This window comes from Otolemur garnettii, unplaced genomic scaffold (genome assembly GCF_000181295.1).
Source record: "Otolemur garnettii isolate 467f Iridium unplaced genomic scaffold, OtoGar3 scaffold00035, whole genome shotgun sequence".
In the NCBI taxonomy this organism is placed as follows: Eukaryota; Metazoa; Chordata; class Mammalia; order Primates; family Galagidae; genus Otolemur; species Otolemur garnettii.
The window spans coordinates 4,873,243-4,890,567 of NW_003852430.1; the positions used below are offsets into that span (position 1 = coordinate 4,873,243).

Below are 17,325 nucleotides of genomic sequence, written 5' to 3' on the forward strand. Positions count from 1 at the left end.
AGAAATGAGGAGCCTCCCGGTTCTTCATAGCAACTTCTTGTCGGGGTTGGACTTTTCCCACTACCCCCAGCTCTAAGGCGTATGGCTCTTACCTGGCGCAGGGCTGCTTCTAATCGTGTCTGCTTTGATATAGAAAGGGCGCACACGGTCTCCCAGCGTGTGCTCAGCTCCTGCATCTGGACCTTGACCCAGGAGGAGTCATCCCGGCTGCCTTCTATCAGCTCTCGGGCAGAGCGCTTCAAGGCCTGCACGCTGCTGGTCCTCTTCCCCAGCTCTTTCTGGAAGGCCTAAGAAGACCATATTTTTTAAGAATTAATTTTTAATTACCAAACCACAACAGCAAAATATCCTGTTTGAAATACAGATGTGTATATATCATCCACCTACATTTAAAACTTGTACTTTAATGACCATATTTTTGGCAGAATCTTCAGAAGATAAGGAATGATGACACAGGGGTCCTATTTGAGCCCTGTCAAGAATGCAATCCTAGATAGCTTTGTTTAGTCTTATAACATTCTCAAGAGGGAACCAGACGTGATTACTTTGTTTTGGGGGTTTTCTTGGAGACAGGGGTCTCATTCTATTGCCTACACAGAGTGCAGTGGTGTGATCACAGGTCATTGCAACCTCAAACTCCTGGGCTTAAGCCATCCTCCCACTTCAGCCTCTTTAGTAGCTGAGACTACAGGTGTGTGCCAACTATGCCTAGCTAATGGTAGAGATGAGGGTCTCATAATTTTACTCAAGCTGGTGTCAAATTCCTGGCCTCGAGTGATCCTCCCACCCCGACCTTCCAAAGTGCTAGGATTACAGGCATGAGCCACTGCACCCAGCCCAATTACCTTCTTTTTTAATGACACATTGGATTTAAATAATGACAGCTATCCTTCTTTACTTCAATTTCATTTTAGAAAATGCATCAAATTCTTTCCTATGATTTTTTAATATGATGTTCTAATCCCTCTCAAATCATGAGTGTGAGTGCCGAGTGTGTGCTGGCTACCACACTACTAAGAGACACATCTAAGAGATGACCAGAGAACTGGTAATCCTCGTGTCTGCCACGGGGGTCTCAGAGACCACAGCAGGGAACCCATAGGGATGTGGCATATGGTGCTTCTTTTCTGTATCTGCCTTGGTCTTTCATAAGCATCCTAGGCACTAACTTACAATGTCAAATGTCTTACATCCCTATCTGTCACCTCAGAGTAAAAGCATTCCCCCCCCCCGCCCCCCGTCTAATTAATGAACTTTTTGACATTCCTGGAATTAAATTGGCTTCTTTTGGCCACAGACTTAATCCAAGAAGTGAGCCCAGGGTTCTGCATTTTTGATCCAAGTGTCTGATGGGCAACTAGGTATTTCAAATAACCAATATTCTCTCCATAATAAAATTAACTTCATTTTAATAAATCATCACAAACTGATGTAACCATTTGGCTTTATCTAGAGGTTTCTATTCTGACACTCAGATCATTCACAAATGGTAGCCCATCACAAAAATGATAAATTTTTTTATTTCATTCTAACAGTGTTAAATGAGATGTACCTGCAAATAGATAAGCACACACACACACGCTAATACACATGTACACATACATACAACCACATGTACAGAACTTATAGTATGTTATTATTCCACTTATGATTGGACTAGGCCAATAGTTCTGAGTAGACTTTCCATTATACTTTGTATATTTGAGCTTGAGTCTTCGGATTACATTACTAATGCTTAATGATTAATTCGTTCTTGATGACCTTCAATATATAAAAAATCTGGCAAGTGTCTAAGGCAGTAAATATTTAGACAGTGAGCTTACAAAAATGGTATTTATGTAAAAAGTAACATTACAGTATTCATTACTCACTGAACGAATGCCAGGAAACAGCAAAGTTTGTATTAATCAAGCAAAAAACATTTGTTTCAATATAAGCAAAGCAATATAATTTGTAAAGTATTTAATTTTTGTAGGCCTGATCAATGCTCTCTACTTATTCTTTCGTTTTCTGTTCATATTTAAGTTTTACAAACTCTTTCATGGGTATAATAACAGAATAGAAACAGGAAAGGTTAGATAAATAGGCAAAAGGACCAACTATTTAAAAAAGAACAGATAAGATCAAAAGAGCATAATCGGTACACAGAGAACATTTTTAAATAAAACAGATTTTCTTAACTCCAAAATGACGGAAAGGAAATATATCATGAATTCAAAAGTAGGGTGCTGTGCGATATTGATAAATAAAATCAACTCTCATACAACCATTCTGCATTGGAACTGTGCTTCTTGTTTCCCAAGTTCTTTAAGTTGTTTTATATTGTTAGAGCACAGTTTAGAACAGTGGTTCTCAACCTGTGGGTTGCGACCCCTTTTTAACAATGAAAATACACTGCGGCATTAGGAAGGTTGAGAACCACTGATTTAGGACCTTACACTTAGTGGGACACCTCTGATTTGCATGACAGGTTCACATGCACATCAGGAGAGTGCAAGGGAACCAATTTTCTTGAGGTAAATAATCATCAAATCTCTCATAGCGCATGCTGCTGACTCATAAATAGCTATTTACGGCAAGGTTAAAACAGTTTTTTTCTTAATAAGTTTTTTTTTTTTTCCTTTTAAAAACAACCGATCATGACCTCCAGGCATCATGTCACAAATCTAGACAGTCACGCAATGACTCAGTGTCAGGTCGCTGAAAGAATGATTTTAAATTTTATTACGTAATTGTTTAAGTGAAAAACTAAAGACACTAAACCATTCTTGATCCACGTTTTAAAGCACCCTAGACGAAATCGCTTTTCAAGTTCTAAAAAGGTAATTACAATTGGTAATTAAAAACAAAGGTCTTTCACTGATACTGAGGTGGTTTTCCCCCATGGCTTTAAAGTTGGCTTCCTGAGTCAGCTCAAAAGAAAAACATATCCCAACAATACAGACTGTTCTGTAGTATGATACAGAGTCTCCTGATTTTAAAAGGCTAATTTGAATGGCTTATATTGCCTGCTATGCTCAAAACAATCAAACAAGATAAACTAAAACGATCCAGATAACAATACCTTGTGATTATCGATCAGATTCATGACTAAATCAATGTCTCCGTGGACAGGTTGGTCTTCGGCCAGCTGGGGTTCGACTTTGTACAGCCAGTCAATGAGGGCCTGCAGGGCGTCTGTGAACTGTCCAGAGAACAGCAGAGCTTCCTCCAGTTTGTTTTGTCTGGGGGGGAGAAAAGGTAGAAAAATTGATCTGAGCCACAAAAAACTGTACTTATGTATCTAAAATTCATTTATGAAGGTTGTGTGGTAATCAAGAAGAACAATATATTGACATTTATTGCTGTTTCTTTGCTGTCTTTAGTAAATACAATAACTTTTCTCAAATCTTCTTTTTTATCCCTCAAATACATAACATCTGTTCAGGAAAACCCCCTTATCACTGCCTTTGGAAATCACGATTCTTAACTTCCTTCATAAAAACAGGCCTTTTTAATTTTTGAAATATTTTCTTCAAATTTGTTTTAAATTAGCAGTTGACGTTCTTCGATGTAGAGTTCTATGAATTTAAAAACCTACATAGATTCACGTAACCAGCACCACAACCAAGATCAGAACGTCTCCTCTGCCCTCACCGAAATCTCCGTCCTGCTATTTCTTTATAGTCGCACCCTGCCCCCGTCTCAAACCCCTGGCATTCACTGAAATGGGTACCGTGACTATAATTTTTGGTCTCTTCAAAAATGTCATAAATGAAATCATTTGTATGACACTGATACTGGAGAAGTCAATTTTTTTTTTTTAATAACAGGAAAAAAACCTACTTTGAATTCCCTAGAAGGGAATCTAATAGTATACTTCATCTTGATGCTGACAAGAGCCAATTAAGACTAAGGATCAATGAACATTTGAAAATATTTACAAAACTCTTTCACTTCTACTGTACTTACTTAAATACTTAGTTTTTAAAAAAATAAGTTGGGTTTCATGGATGTGCAGTGAGAAAGGCTGATCAGAAAAGGGTAGATGGAAGTTAGAAAGACACGCTGGAGCCGGGTTAATACTATCCTCGCACAGCACGTAAGGAAGCCTCCATTTTATTTCATGACCATAGTAAGTCCCTAAAGATGATAAGATCCCATTTACATTTTTAGAAAACCATCCTGGTGGTCACATGGACATTAAGTTAAAGGAGGGGTAAAAGAAGACCTGGGAAGCCTTGTCAGAGGCAGTTGGTATGAGATGACAGAGGCTTGGAGAATGATACCCTTTTTGATAGCAATGAAAAGTTAAAAATAAAAAAATACAGCAAAGCCTTCTCAAGGCAAATGCTATGTGAGTGTGTCACTGAGGAAACGTGGAAGTTCCACAGGCAAAGGAGCTGTTTAAGGGTCCTAAAATATCCCGGCAAAGCACCACTACCACATTTTGGAAAGAGATCTACAGAGTAACCAAAATGCTTTAAGGGGAATTTCACCTCTCCACAGATTTCCCACAGATGGTGTCCCACTTGTCTCTGAGCTCACTCAGCATGTCATCCAGCTTCAGGGTGTCATCAGCCAGGGAGGTTCTCTCCTTCAGAGAGCGTCCAGTTCTGTTGGTGGTGTCGTAGACGGAGTGCTTGGCGCCCAGTGACTTCTGAAACTCCTACACATTTAACAAGAAAATAAGGTACATTTGTACCCGGGACTAATGGATAAAAGGTATTAAAAGAGGCGCTGCTAATAAATGGAGATTAATTATAGATGGTCCCTCACTTAATTATGATGGTTTGACTTAAGATTTTTTGACTTTTAACAGAGTACAAAAGCGTAGACATTTATTCAGTAGCAACTGTGCTTCAGTACAGTAGTCAGCGAATTACACAAGACAGTTGATACGTTATCATAAAAACAGGCCTTTTGTTAGCTGATTTTCCCTAGTGTTGGCTAACGCAAGTGTTGTGGCACATTTAAGGTAGGCTAGGCTAAGCTATGACGTTCAGTAGACAGGTGTGTTAAAGGGGTTTTTGACTTATGATATTTTCAATTTATGATGGGCTTATCAGGATGCAAATATATCAGAAGTCAAGGAGGGTCTGCATATTCCTTCAGGCAGCTCCACTATAAGCTTTTACAGAGCAAAGGGCATTGTCTTTGTAGGCCTCTCATCAACATCTTACATCTAGTAGGTGTTTGTAAGTATTTAACAGAAAGAGCAGAAAAAAGACAACTGCTATTGAAGAAACAACCTCTAGGATCAGAAGACAGAAAGGTCAACTTCAGGGGCAGCTTATAAACTCATTAAGTATCATGGAAACACTAATACAAACCTGATTCTCAAACCTGACAGCGCATCACAATCACCCCAGATAGTAAAATGCTATCCAAATGTATAATTTTCTAAAATAATCTCAAGATTACAATTACCTAATAAGTTTTATTTGTTTTAGAGAGATAAGGTCTTGAAATGTCGCCCAGCTGGACTTCGACTCCCGGGCTCCAGGGATCCTCCCACCTCATCCTCCCAAGTAGCTGGGACTACAGGTTCTACTGTCTTTAAAAGCTACACGCTTGTGGTGTTTTAATATGACTACATTATTCATTTTGTCATGTAATAGGAGGCATTTACATCCGGAAATTTGTAAGTACTAAACACCACAATTTGAATATCACACTGTTTCTACAGACTGTTATCTGTAAGTACTATTTTTTTCAAGTTATTCTAAATAATTGAGAATCATGGCACTGACACAGATTTTCTTCATAGAGCAGATACCTAATAAAGGTAAATGTTATATCTGAATATAGACAGGTTGAGGCTTCTTAAAGACAACAGCACTCAAAGGATGAATAGAAAATTGGTTTAATGAACCACCTGAATTGGTGTATGTATCTCCACATACACCTGAATATGTATCACAGAGAAATGGTGACTCTGGCAACAGGTCACAGGACAAAAAGGGAAGCTAAGAGGGTAGACGTTCTTATTTCCAGGAATCTCTGCCTCTTCATATGTGATACACTTTCTTACGACTGTATGACACAGGTGTGTTCAAATTCAAGTAATGCATTCTATTGTGAGAAGGCAGCTGTCATTTTTCCATCGGAGGTGTAGGACTAAGATGCGGTTTACTGACACTGCACTTCCAATGTTCAATGTGGCACAGAACAAGCCACTGACAGACGGGCCCTCATCCAGCCAAGCAACAGAGGTTCTGTGTTTCTTCCCGTCAGTCCCCAGTCACAACCTCCTAAGGTCAGACTCTCCAAAAGAGGCAAGCAACCTGGGTGAAGGGGACCACTAGAATTTTCCCATGATGATCACTCTTCTGACAGTGCCCCAATTTTTCCAGCCTTTAAAAATTATCATGTCTCAAGCACTGCTCTATATGCAGATGTCTGAAATTATAAAACTGGTAGTAGGAACCACTCTTGACCTTGACCCATGTGACCTCACCCTGATAGCTGATGGCCATTTCACAAATAGAATTTTAGAAAAAGACCCAGATTCAAAAGAGTTGGAGAGGGTGGGAGGGATTACTCTTTGAATGCCATGTAGAAGGAATATAAAAATTAGAAAGTGTTAAAAAACAAAACAAAACAGTGTTTCTACATGATTTTCCAGTCTACAGAGAGAAGTTGCTGACTATGTGTCTTTGATGCTCTGGGTGGAATTTTAAACACACACAAATAAAATAGCAACTTAGGTATGGGAAATCAATTTTTATCACTCCCCTGTCTAAAAGAGCCTGTATTGCAAAATCCATATTGGGTTTTACTAGAGAATTATCTTCAAGGTGGCCTGTGGTCTGTGAAAGAAATTTTAAGACAGCTGTCACGAAAAACTGAAATGGCAATGGTCAAAACACTGATCCTTACATGTTTTAGATTGTACAGGACTTCCAGTTTTAATTTCATATGTTTTTATTTTAATAATTTACCCTGAAAAGTACAGACTTTATTGTGACTTGACCAACACGGAAGGCAATTGGTTTTAAACTTAATGTAGGTTCACACTGGACCGTCTTTTTCTCCCACATGATCAAGTGAGAATGTGAAAATGATCTTAAAATAGATAACAAGACAGCATTGTTTTTTAAATTGTAGCCTCACCTTATGTTGTGCAAGCTGTGTTTTTATTTTGTCTGGATCGTTGGCGATTTCCAGTTCAGCATCCAAAGACTTCTCTGACTCTTCCAGCCATTCCATAAGTTTGCTCCAGGCTTCATGGAACTGTAAAGGAAATTCACATCTTTACCCCTGCAAATTCCCAACATATTATATTGCAATCCAGAATATTTTTAGAACAGGGATTACTATTATTATTATTATTATTATTATTTTTGAAACAGAGCCTCAAGCTGTTCCCTTGGGTAGAGTACTGTGGCATCACAGCTCACAGCAACCCTCCAACTCCTGGGCTCAAGCGAGTCTCCTGCCTCAGCCTCCCAAATAGCTAGGACTACAGGTGCCCACCACAGCGCCCAACTATTTTTTGGTTGCAACCCTCATTGTTTGGCGGGCCCAGGCTGGATTCGAACCCATCACCTTTGGTGTATGTGGCTGGCGCCTTAGCCACTTGAGCCACAGGCACCGAGCAGGAACAGAGATTATTATTAATGAAATTGTTAAACATTGTTAATTCAAAATTTCTGCGGAAGAAGAAAAAAGTAATGCTTTTGTCAGCAAATTATAAAATGTTTTGATAATGCTTGGTATTTGTGGTTGTGCCTAATGGCCAACTGTTGCAATTCATTTAACACATCATCTGTAACAAAAATAGCAATGAGCCCAGAAACAGTAAAGAAGCTCTAGGGAGAACTTCCTTCCTTTCCTTCCTTCCTTTCCTTTCACCCAGTAATTAATATAAACTCTCAGAAAATGTTTTGTCCTTCTTTTTCTTCTTTCTGGTCCACTGCTGGCTCTTGACAAATCTGAGTTCACTTCTCAAGTGTTTAATTCCTATGGTAACAAAAAAGGAGTGAAAAGGAGGAGACAGAAGTGGAAAGCTCATAAATCAGGTTTTAAAAGCAGTAAGAACCAAAAGGGCCCATTCTGTTCCTCCTTAATACAAAGACACTTCGACATCTTTTTTGCTGCAATCAAAATCTTCAAATTAGTGCTTAAGCTTCACATAATGGTTTATAGGTACAAACACCTACAGTAGCTGAGTTCCAGGATCTAGTTCCTTGCACATATTCCAGTGCTATGTATATTTGATTTCAGTCACAGTTTCTATTCTGTTTATCATAATGAACCAGTGGGTACTATTTTTAGATATAATTATGAAACTGGTTATAAGTTATTTCTCACAACAAACTTAAGTGAATAGATCCATAACAAAAACTCGAGCAATCAAAATAAACTCTGTTGTAAAACCAAAGCAGATTAATAGTGAAACAACAAAAAGACATCTAACAGTAAGAGCAGACGAAGGACATTCAGTCCCAATGCTGTAACCACTCACTAAACATCAGCTCATTACAAACCTGCTCAGCCTGCCCATCTCTGTCACATTCTAATCGATTTAAACGTGAACACATGGAGGCCGGGATAGGCACAAGAATTCCCAAAGTCAGAGAACATGATCAATACGTGAGCCAAAAACTGAGATATCAGAATAAGAAAAAGTAAATTAAGGAAAGAGCTCAGGCAAGAAGTTAGGTAGTTTGATTCCAAATAATATAGAATGAAATAATTTGATAGTAAGTTCAATGATACAAATGCACAGGTTCTAAGGCTGGTCCTAACTTTTATTTTTTATTATATTTTCTTTGTTTTTGAGACAGAGTCTCAAGCTGTGGCCCTGGGTAGAGTGCCGTGGCATCACAGTCACAGCTCACAGCAACCACAAACCCTTGGGCTTAAGGGAGTCTCTTGCCTCAGACTCCCACGTAGCCGGGACTACAGGCGCCTGCCACAACAGCCGGCTATTTTTTTTGTTACAGTTGTCATTGTTGTTTAAGCTGGCCAGGGCCGGGTTCAAACCCGTCCCCCTCAGTGTATGTGGCCAGCACCCTGCCGACTGAGCTACAGGTGCCAATTGGTCCTAACTTCTAAAACTATTTATAAGTCTTATACCTGGAGGGAATGGTAAACATTTGCACTGAAAACAGCAGAAAATATTTATAATGTTAATTAAACAAAATGAGAAAATTAAATTGATTAAATGGAGAAAGGAGGAAGAGGGTGGGCAACCAGCTACTGGTGTCCAAGGAACCTTTATGAATTAGATGTTCCTAACTCAAGAAACGCCTGTACTACAAGGTGGCACCGCACCACACTGGAGAGAAAAATATCTGGTTCACAATAAATATCATGTTAAAGAAACACTGGAGACTGATTCTATCCCAGAGACTTGCTGGTAACACTGAACATTTCATGCCTCCCACTCAACAAGGGACATGCGGCATATCATCCTATAACAACACAATGTGTCATTCCCAAGGCCTTTAAAACTCTATACTGATAGCTTTAAATGTATGAAGCACTTGACTCCACGACACCTTTTGCATTACTCAGCCATGCCTAGCTCTGCAAAACCAAATGCCAAGGCTAGAAAAATGCAGCTCAGTAATTATAAAATCCTGCTGCAATATCACACTGAGTTTCTCGTGAAAATCAAATGCATTTATGAGATACACGCCAGAGTGGGTACATCTCTCTCTTCTGTAGGGTACAAAGAAACACAGAGACACATAATTTTACCTCTTCTCAGTCTGGAACAGATATTAGTCACCAGGAAAGGGAATTAGGAAATTCTCAAGATTAAATTTATAAAAGAGACCCAAAAGAGTCATACAGTTAATTTCAACGAGAGATGGAGCTGTATCAAAATACTTGAGGAGAAATGAAGGCTTGTCAACAAGACTGGTGGGGAGTGCTAACCGACTCTCATACAAAATGCTCCCTTGCAGAAAGCTGTCTGGGGGCTCCAGATCTGCCTCTCAGCTCCGACAGTTTGTGAACAAAGTTTGAATTAGGAACTATACAAAACTAGGCACATAATAAAGTATGATGAGAGAGGAGGTCGAAAAGACAAAGGAAAAACAAACCCAGTAACAAAAATTCTGAGCTATTTTTGGGGCCTTAATGATAATGGCCTATGAAGTCAAACTATAATCAGTCTTGTCAAATCAGTCCCCAGACCCTGAAGTCACTGCCAGGTCAAAAAGTGATGTCAGCATCCAAACTCAGGCCCCAGCGCTTTTAGAACATAAACACCTTGGCTCCACGTCACAATTGTTACACCTAATACAATCTGCAATAAAAGTACTTTAATAACCTGTGTTTCAACAGCTAGAACTGATGTATTGCCAAGTTCAGAGACTTTTCATAAAGCATCCGTACCTGCTTGGCCCTCTTCCTCGCGTCATCCAAAGATCTTCCTCTTTCTACTAACCGTTGAACCACTTTTTCCCATCGACTTTGGACACTGATAAGTAGATTCTTAATTAGGACAACATCTTGTTTCTGACTGAAATATTTCAGGTGAGTTCCAGTTTTGTCCAGCTCTATTATCTGCTCACGGTGAGAATTTACTTCATTGGCAAAGACCTTTCCAAAAAAATAAAAAGGACATGAGTAGAAACAAGTGAAAAATGCATCAACTTTAAAAATACTTCTGGTATCATAAAGTTAAAAAAAAACGGTTTTAAAGGACAAAAGATAGTTTTCAAGTTACCAAGCGCATGCTTTTGACATTAAAACAGACTGTTTGGAAGGAGAAGGCCGTCCACTTAGTCAGTACATACCTTGTGCTCATCGATTTGAAATAAGACTGTGTCCAAGATAAGACTTGGCCGAGAAGCTACATTTAGGGTCTGTTCTGCCTGGGTAAGCCAATTGATGAAGTCTTGAAGAGAATTGTGGAACTCCATTGCCAAGTTGAGGGCCTCTTCCAGTTTAGTCTGTGAAGACAGATTATCTAATAGTTGATGTTTAAGGGTTTTGGTTATTTTGTTTATTTCAGTTTAACCATTCTCTGGAAGATTTCTTTCCTATCTCCACTTGATTTAGGCCTATCTGTATTAACTAAAGATCTGATCAATGTAATGAGCCTTCACTAAAATACTTGTAAACCAAACCCCTTTAAGTCTGGTAAGAAGTATCTCCTTGCAACCAAAAAAAAAAAAAAAAAAAAAAAATTTAATATACACTAAATTATGTTTTTAGGCAATTAACCAAAGAACACAATTTTTTTTTTAGACAGAGTCTTATTATGTTGCCCTCGGTAGAGTGCCATGGCATCACAGCTCACAGCAACCTCCAACTCTTGGGCTTATGCGATTCTCTTGCCTCAGTCTCCCAAGTAGCTGGGACTATAGGTGCCTGCCACAATGCCCAGCTGTTTTTTTGGTTACAGTTGTTTAGCTGACCTGGGCCGGGTTTGAACCTGCCACCTTCAGTGTATGTGGCTGGCGCCATAACCACTATGCTATGGGCACCGAGCCAAAGAACACAATTATTAAATAGTATATGTAAAAATAAAATTGGCATTCATACAATTAATTTGGGGGGTCAATATACTGTGAAATATATTTCATGCTCTTTGAACAGTGGCACATAATCAATAGTCCCAGCCTCTTATTTTTCTTATACCATTAAACAGTAATACTGAGATTTCTTAGGTTATCATTCTTGTGGTTTTTAATAAAGTGACAAAAATATATTTACAATTTAACATGAATTTTAATCACTGCTTCATGTTTTTTTATGTAAGTGCCTACATATATATGATCACCTTTCTCTTCCTTGAAGAGGGAGGACCTCCCTGTCCTCTACAAGCACTCCCCTTGTTTAATAAGTGTGGTTAGGATTATTTAATAACCCAGAATTTGAGTGGTTCATCCCTGAAACACTTGATCTATGATACGTGTATATTTTTATCTATATTGAAAGTATCCCTTTACCACTGTTCTTTCGGGTTAAAATAGAATACTGTTTTTCAAATGACCCCAGAAAACCTCCACATGTATATAAACAATTTTAACACACATACAAATTATTAAAAGTTATGCTCCTGAGCATTCCCTTCAAAAATAAGGCACAATTCATAAAACAAAACAACTAAAATACTGGTTCTAGTATATTAATCAAAGCACATACTTTCCTTTCATTGAGTTTAGTTTCCACTGATTCCCATTTCTCTTTCAAGTTATTTATGTCTTGGTCGATATTTGTCTCTGCAGATTTGGGGCATCTTGCAAGCATCTGCTGGCCTTTCTGCATCAGATTCTTGTATGTTTCTTCTTTAGCATCAAAGGCCGCACAGATTTCCTAAATTGAGATACCCCCAAGTTATATCACTTTTAAGAGAATAAAAAAATCTAAGAGTTCTGTTTCTCCAGGTCATCAATCTCAAGCCCTCATTGTACAGTCATCTTTCTTTGGCACACAGAGCAACCCTGACTGCACCGGATCAACACCAAAACCTACAGTCACACTCTGTAGTGAGAACCTCAGAAATGGTGCTATCATTATCAACCCATTCTGGCACACCAGGGGTTGAAGGAACAGTTTAAATGCTGTTAAGAAAGCTCTGACGGTACATAACTTCAGCTCTGTGACCTGGGGCAAGGAACCTCTCTGAGCCTCAACTTCTGCGTCTGTAATGTAAGGGGTTCTCATATTATGATACAAAGACTGTAATTTATTTTAATTCCATACTCAAAAAACATGCAATGGATAGAAAGTAAAGAACCAGGATGGTGAGACATTTAATGGTTTAGACACTGGAATTAAAAGAGACAAACTTGCAGTACTGTGAAAATTATTCTCACTTACAACATTTTTTAAAGTGTCCAAGTGGAATCTAGTAGGTAGCTTCCATAGAGAATTTAATAAAGTATTAACACATTTGAAATTGGTTCAATGAAACCATTGTTGCATTTAATCTAAAGAAGACTAAGACTTGGTTTCATTCCATTTACTCAGTTATATGGGTCAAATTGTAATACATCCAAAAGATTATACATTCTATGTCTCACATTTTTTAATAGATTTTAAAAATTGAGATATACCTCACATAGCATAATTTTTTAAACCATGTGAAGTCCGTTTGAAAGTGTACAATTTGTTGTTTTTTGGGTTATTCACAAAGTTTTACAATATTGCTACTAACTCTAGAACGTTTTTATCATATTGAAATTTGATAATTTCTTAAGCCTCATTTAAAAACTAGTCTCCTTCTGAACATATTTGCAATATCATCTACTAAAAGCTTTAAATTCTAAAGCAAAACATTTACATACAGTAAAAACTCAGAAAACCAATATTATGGGTTTTATACTTCATTTCTAGTATAACCAAAATCAAAAACCCATTAACTTACAGCAGTTACAGACAGGGATAACTCTTTAAATTACAGAATTATTTCTATGACATTAAATTACACAGGGTTATAACAAATTCATTTTAAATACCCTACCCCAATCTATTAAGCTACTTAATATTTGTCTAAAAGTAAAGCGTTCTAAAGGGAAGCTTTCTGTTTTCGAGTTCTTATACTCTTCTAAATTAACATTAAAAAAAATTTATGTTACATTAGAGAATAATTCCTAGTATCTATTTGTTCAGCAGTTCATAAAATTTATAATTAGTGGACACTATAAAAGCTATGCAAGCAAGTACTTCCAGGAAATCAAGGGAGTCTCTGGGGTTTTATGGAAAAGGAAGACAAGTACTTTCAGTGGATAACTTTCCAGTGAAACAAAAGGGTCCCTTGTGGCATGAAAAACCACCACCAACAATAAAAACCACACACACAGTAGTTTTATGAAACAATGAATATGCCTTAAAGACTTACGGAAACTTCTATACTGCATTAACAGGACTTACTTTGACTGTCCTGGCAATTGTGAAGTGAATAAGACACCAACTAGTATTATAGTCTCTTTTATCTCTTCACAATATCTGGAAGATGGCTGCCTCCTTTCCAAATCACCAAATTCAAAATTATTTCCAGAAAAGTACGGTTTTACTAAGTCTCACAACAACGTAAAGTATCTACTAAGGAGCGTAGACTTTGATGTACAATGGCCCATTTCTTTTACCAAATCTCTAAAGTGCTTCTATTTTCAAAGATACTAATGATCAGTATTTAAATATTTTTTTAAAAAAAAGTCTGACGCACATTCCTAAGTATAAAAATTGGAAGAATCGTTTTTAAAATCTGAAACGTGGTTTTACTTTGAGAACTTCTAGAGCGGAACTGTAACAAAACGGGAATAGAAAATGCCAATAAATCAAAGGTGGTCTTCGTTTGTCAGTTTGTATGTCTATGAAAGAAAGCCAACGTTTCAAGTTTCAGCATTCTTCCTCCTCCTCCTTCTGTGTTGATAGCGCCACAGACTCAGGGTGGGGACAGCTGATAGGCACAATGTCCCGGATTGGACAATTAAACAGAAGCTTCCTCCTCCCACCCAGCGAGGTGTGGATGTGAATGTGAAGATAAGGCTCTATCACCATTAAAACAAAGAACTTTCCTCTAACAGAACAGATTGTCCAGCCTGCCATGAAACCCGGGGAGCTTATCATGCTTAAAAGAGTAATTTTCAGTCAATCCTGATTAGTGTGGAGATTTTTCTTTACACATCAAGGCACAGTTTTTACATTTACACAATTATCATTTTGTAAGGGAAGGTCTGTGTCTAAAAAATGACTAGCATGCTAAAACTTCTTTTCATATACTGACACGCTAACCTTTGAGATCGAGAGCAGGTCCTGGCTTTAAATATTTAAACAATAAGTGCTGTTGGTTTAACGGGTACATGGTGATTTCTGCCATAAAACTGTGTATCCTTCAAAGTAGGGGTGACCAACTGTTCTTTTCTCAGCTGTACACTGCGAATAAGAGTTGTCTTGGGCCATACATTAAATACGCAAACACCAATGAAAGCTGATCAGAAAAAAAGTCTCTGCATAGTTTTCATGATATCTGATGCCACAGATAAAGGAAAAAAAGTCCTTACAAAATCAGCATGTGGCCCGTGGGGCCCCAGCTTGGACGCCTCTGCTTTAAAGTCTTCTGCCATGATTAATGTATCCCCAGGGCCCACACAAAATGGTCAGTTTGTTAATCTGAGGCTAAAGCTGCAGGAAATATCACCCTTACCATATGGACATTAAGCTGCTCCTTGGCGGTTTCCGGTAAACCTCCCAGAGGTTTGGACGCCAACAGATGTCGCTCGGTGTCAGTCAGCCATTGCTGTAAGTCCTCAATTTCACCATGGAACCCTTTGGCCTGAAGTAATAAGAAGTTTTAAGATGGGGCCACCAACACTGTCAGTTCCAAGCAGAAAATAAGGCTGGAACAATCCCAGCCTGCTAAGCCTCTCTATGCATTCTTGCATTCCTGAGAACAGCCAGGTACCCCTGGATTTGCCTGGCCTTTCCCCATCGGGGGAGCTCTGGCAGATAAGAGCATTATGCTAAGAACTAGTGAGCTGCGCTCTCTTCTGCTCTGTTCTTTATCCCACTTATTTTTACACTCTCCTAAAGGTACAAAGGGTCTGTGAGCTAATCAAAGAATTTTGTGCTAGTTTGGTCTTGAACACCACAGAAAGTTTCAGAATTTATTCTCTGATTCACCTGGCGCAAGGCACCATCCAGTTGCTGCTTCCTTTGTTCTGTTTTTTCCAAAACATTTTGCCAGCGTTGATTTAAAACCTCCAGCTTGTTCTGAAGGTTGCTCGCCTCTTCACCTGCACTTGATTCAATTAGATCATTTCCTGCTTTATTCACGGCTTCCACTGTGGACTGATGGGCTAACACATCATTTTGGAGCACCTGAAAATATTAAGATAACACGTGCTTGCTGTTTTGTAACATGTGATCACTTTTAATGCAACTGCTTTATTTTCTGGTTCGGAAACATTCTGAAATGAAAACACCAGAAGCACAGAAGTTTAATGTTAGGTTTTTAAGTGATGAACCTCTTTCTCTCAACTCTGTAACTTTCCTGGATACCTGGGGTCTACCAACACACCCTTCAATGATTGTGTAAGAACTCTTTGCTAATTATTCCCATCAGAATGATTTTGCAGTTGATGACACCAAGGATCTAGAGATTATAATTAAAAGGTTCTACAATTTCTTATTTGTTTCAAACTCATTTGAATTGAAATAATCACAAAGATATATTTACTCCTATATATTGAATTTTAAATATAAAATTATCTAATCTCAGCTATATTGTAGTACCATATTTTATAACAGCATTCTGAAAAGGGAAAAAGTAACCACAGAATATGCCTTTCCTTGCTCTAGAATTAACTGCTAAGTTGAAAGGAATCCAGGATTTCACTGTGTATTGGGTATACTCAAGCCCAGCATTCCAAAGGTCAGCTGTTCTTTTACTGGAAAGTACACATATGAAAAGCTAACTATAGATCTCAGCAAATAATGCCTTCCTGTGATACAGTGGAAATAAAGACTAATAATGCCTAAACGCACTAAGGTGGAACAATGGTGATAAATGCATAAAGCAACTCCAAAGCTAAAAAAAAAATTCTGTTTCTTATCTGAAAAGAGTTACACTTTTTAAAAACAAATGTAGCCTTAGTTATAGTTTCCTTCCAAGATGATTATGTTTACATTTTTGGAAGCCAGAAGAAACCTCCCTCGAATGTTGGCAAGAGTGGATCACAATCCCACCCTACACAACTTGACTCAGGGTCGGCAACAGTGAAGAAAAAGAGTTTCCCATCCTGTGTAAGACATCACACCTCTGGAGACAAATCCAGACCAGAGGGGTTTCAGGGAAGAGCAGTAGCCATCTGACATCACTGTTCCTCTGACTGTACTCACTCGTTTTCTGAGGCATCTGGTGATGGAGTGTTTTTCAAAGGCTATGACAACTGTGTAAAAAGTTATCCTTATGGAGAGCATACACTTTGATATGTTAACAGTGGGAATCACTCTCAAAATGAAAGAGTTCAATACTCTTGTGGTCAAGAAATGAAAGATATAATCCTCTAAAACTTACTCTTTTGAGCTTAGGAGCAAAAGAAAAAAGGAGATGGCTAGAAATGTTCCCTCCCCTCCTGTAACTCTGCTGGGAATTCTAAGTCCTCTAACTTTGATCTTTGCCAAATGTAAGGAAAAGAGAAAAGGAACCATTTCTAACTACTCATAGATAAACAAAATTAACAGGTCCCTACTGAGCCCCTGCCAGAATAACCGGATCAGGTGCCCCCTTCTCTACCTCTACCCCACCATGCACAGCTCCTATCACTGCTGGGCGCTACTTTTAGGACAATTGCTAGATTTACAAAAATGTAAATACAGGCATGAAATCACACTCTGAGAATAAATATATTTTGTTCTAATACAGAATCAATC

The 17,325-nt window shown here is 38.3% G+C and overlaps 1 protein-coding gene across 8 annotated transcripts in view; it reads right to left on the reverse strand.

Moving 5' to 3' along the window:
• Nucleotides 1–17,325, reverse strand: part of DST (dystonin) — a 480,961-nt gene that overhangs the window by 24,239 nt on the left and 439,397 nt on the right. For all 8 annotated transcript variants that reach the window (XM_012805072.2, XM_012805073.1, XM_012805074.1 and 5 more), the window contains 9 exons: nucleotides 15,574–15,771; nucleotides 15,098–15,226; nucleotides 12,091–12,261; nucleotides 10,737–10,892; nucleotides 10,333–10,539; nucleotides 7,096–7,215; nucleotides 4,479–4,648; nucleotides 3,065–3,224; nucleotides 93–287 (listed from right to left, as the gene is read on the reverse strand). In XM_012805072.2, the coding sequence (XP_012660526.1) occupies nucleotides 93–287; nucleotides 3,065–3,224; nucleotides 4,479–4,648; nucleotides 7,096–7,215; nucleotides 10,333–10,539; nucleotides 10,737–10,892; nucleotides 12,091–12,261; nucleotides 15,098–15,226; nucleotides 15,574–15,771 (1,506 nt within the window). The remainder of the gene's footprint in view (nucleotides 1–92; nucleotides 288–3,064; nucleotides 3,225–4,478; nucleotides 4,649–7,095; nucleotides 7,216–10,332; nucleotides 10,540–10,736; nucleotides 10,893–12,090; nucleotides 12,262–15,097; nucleotides 15,227–15,573; nucleotides 15,772–17,325) is intronic.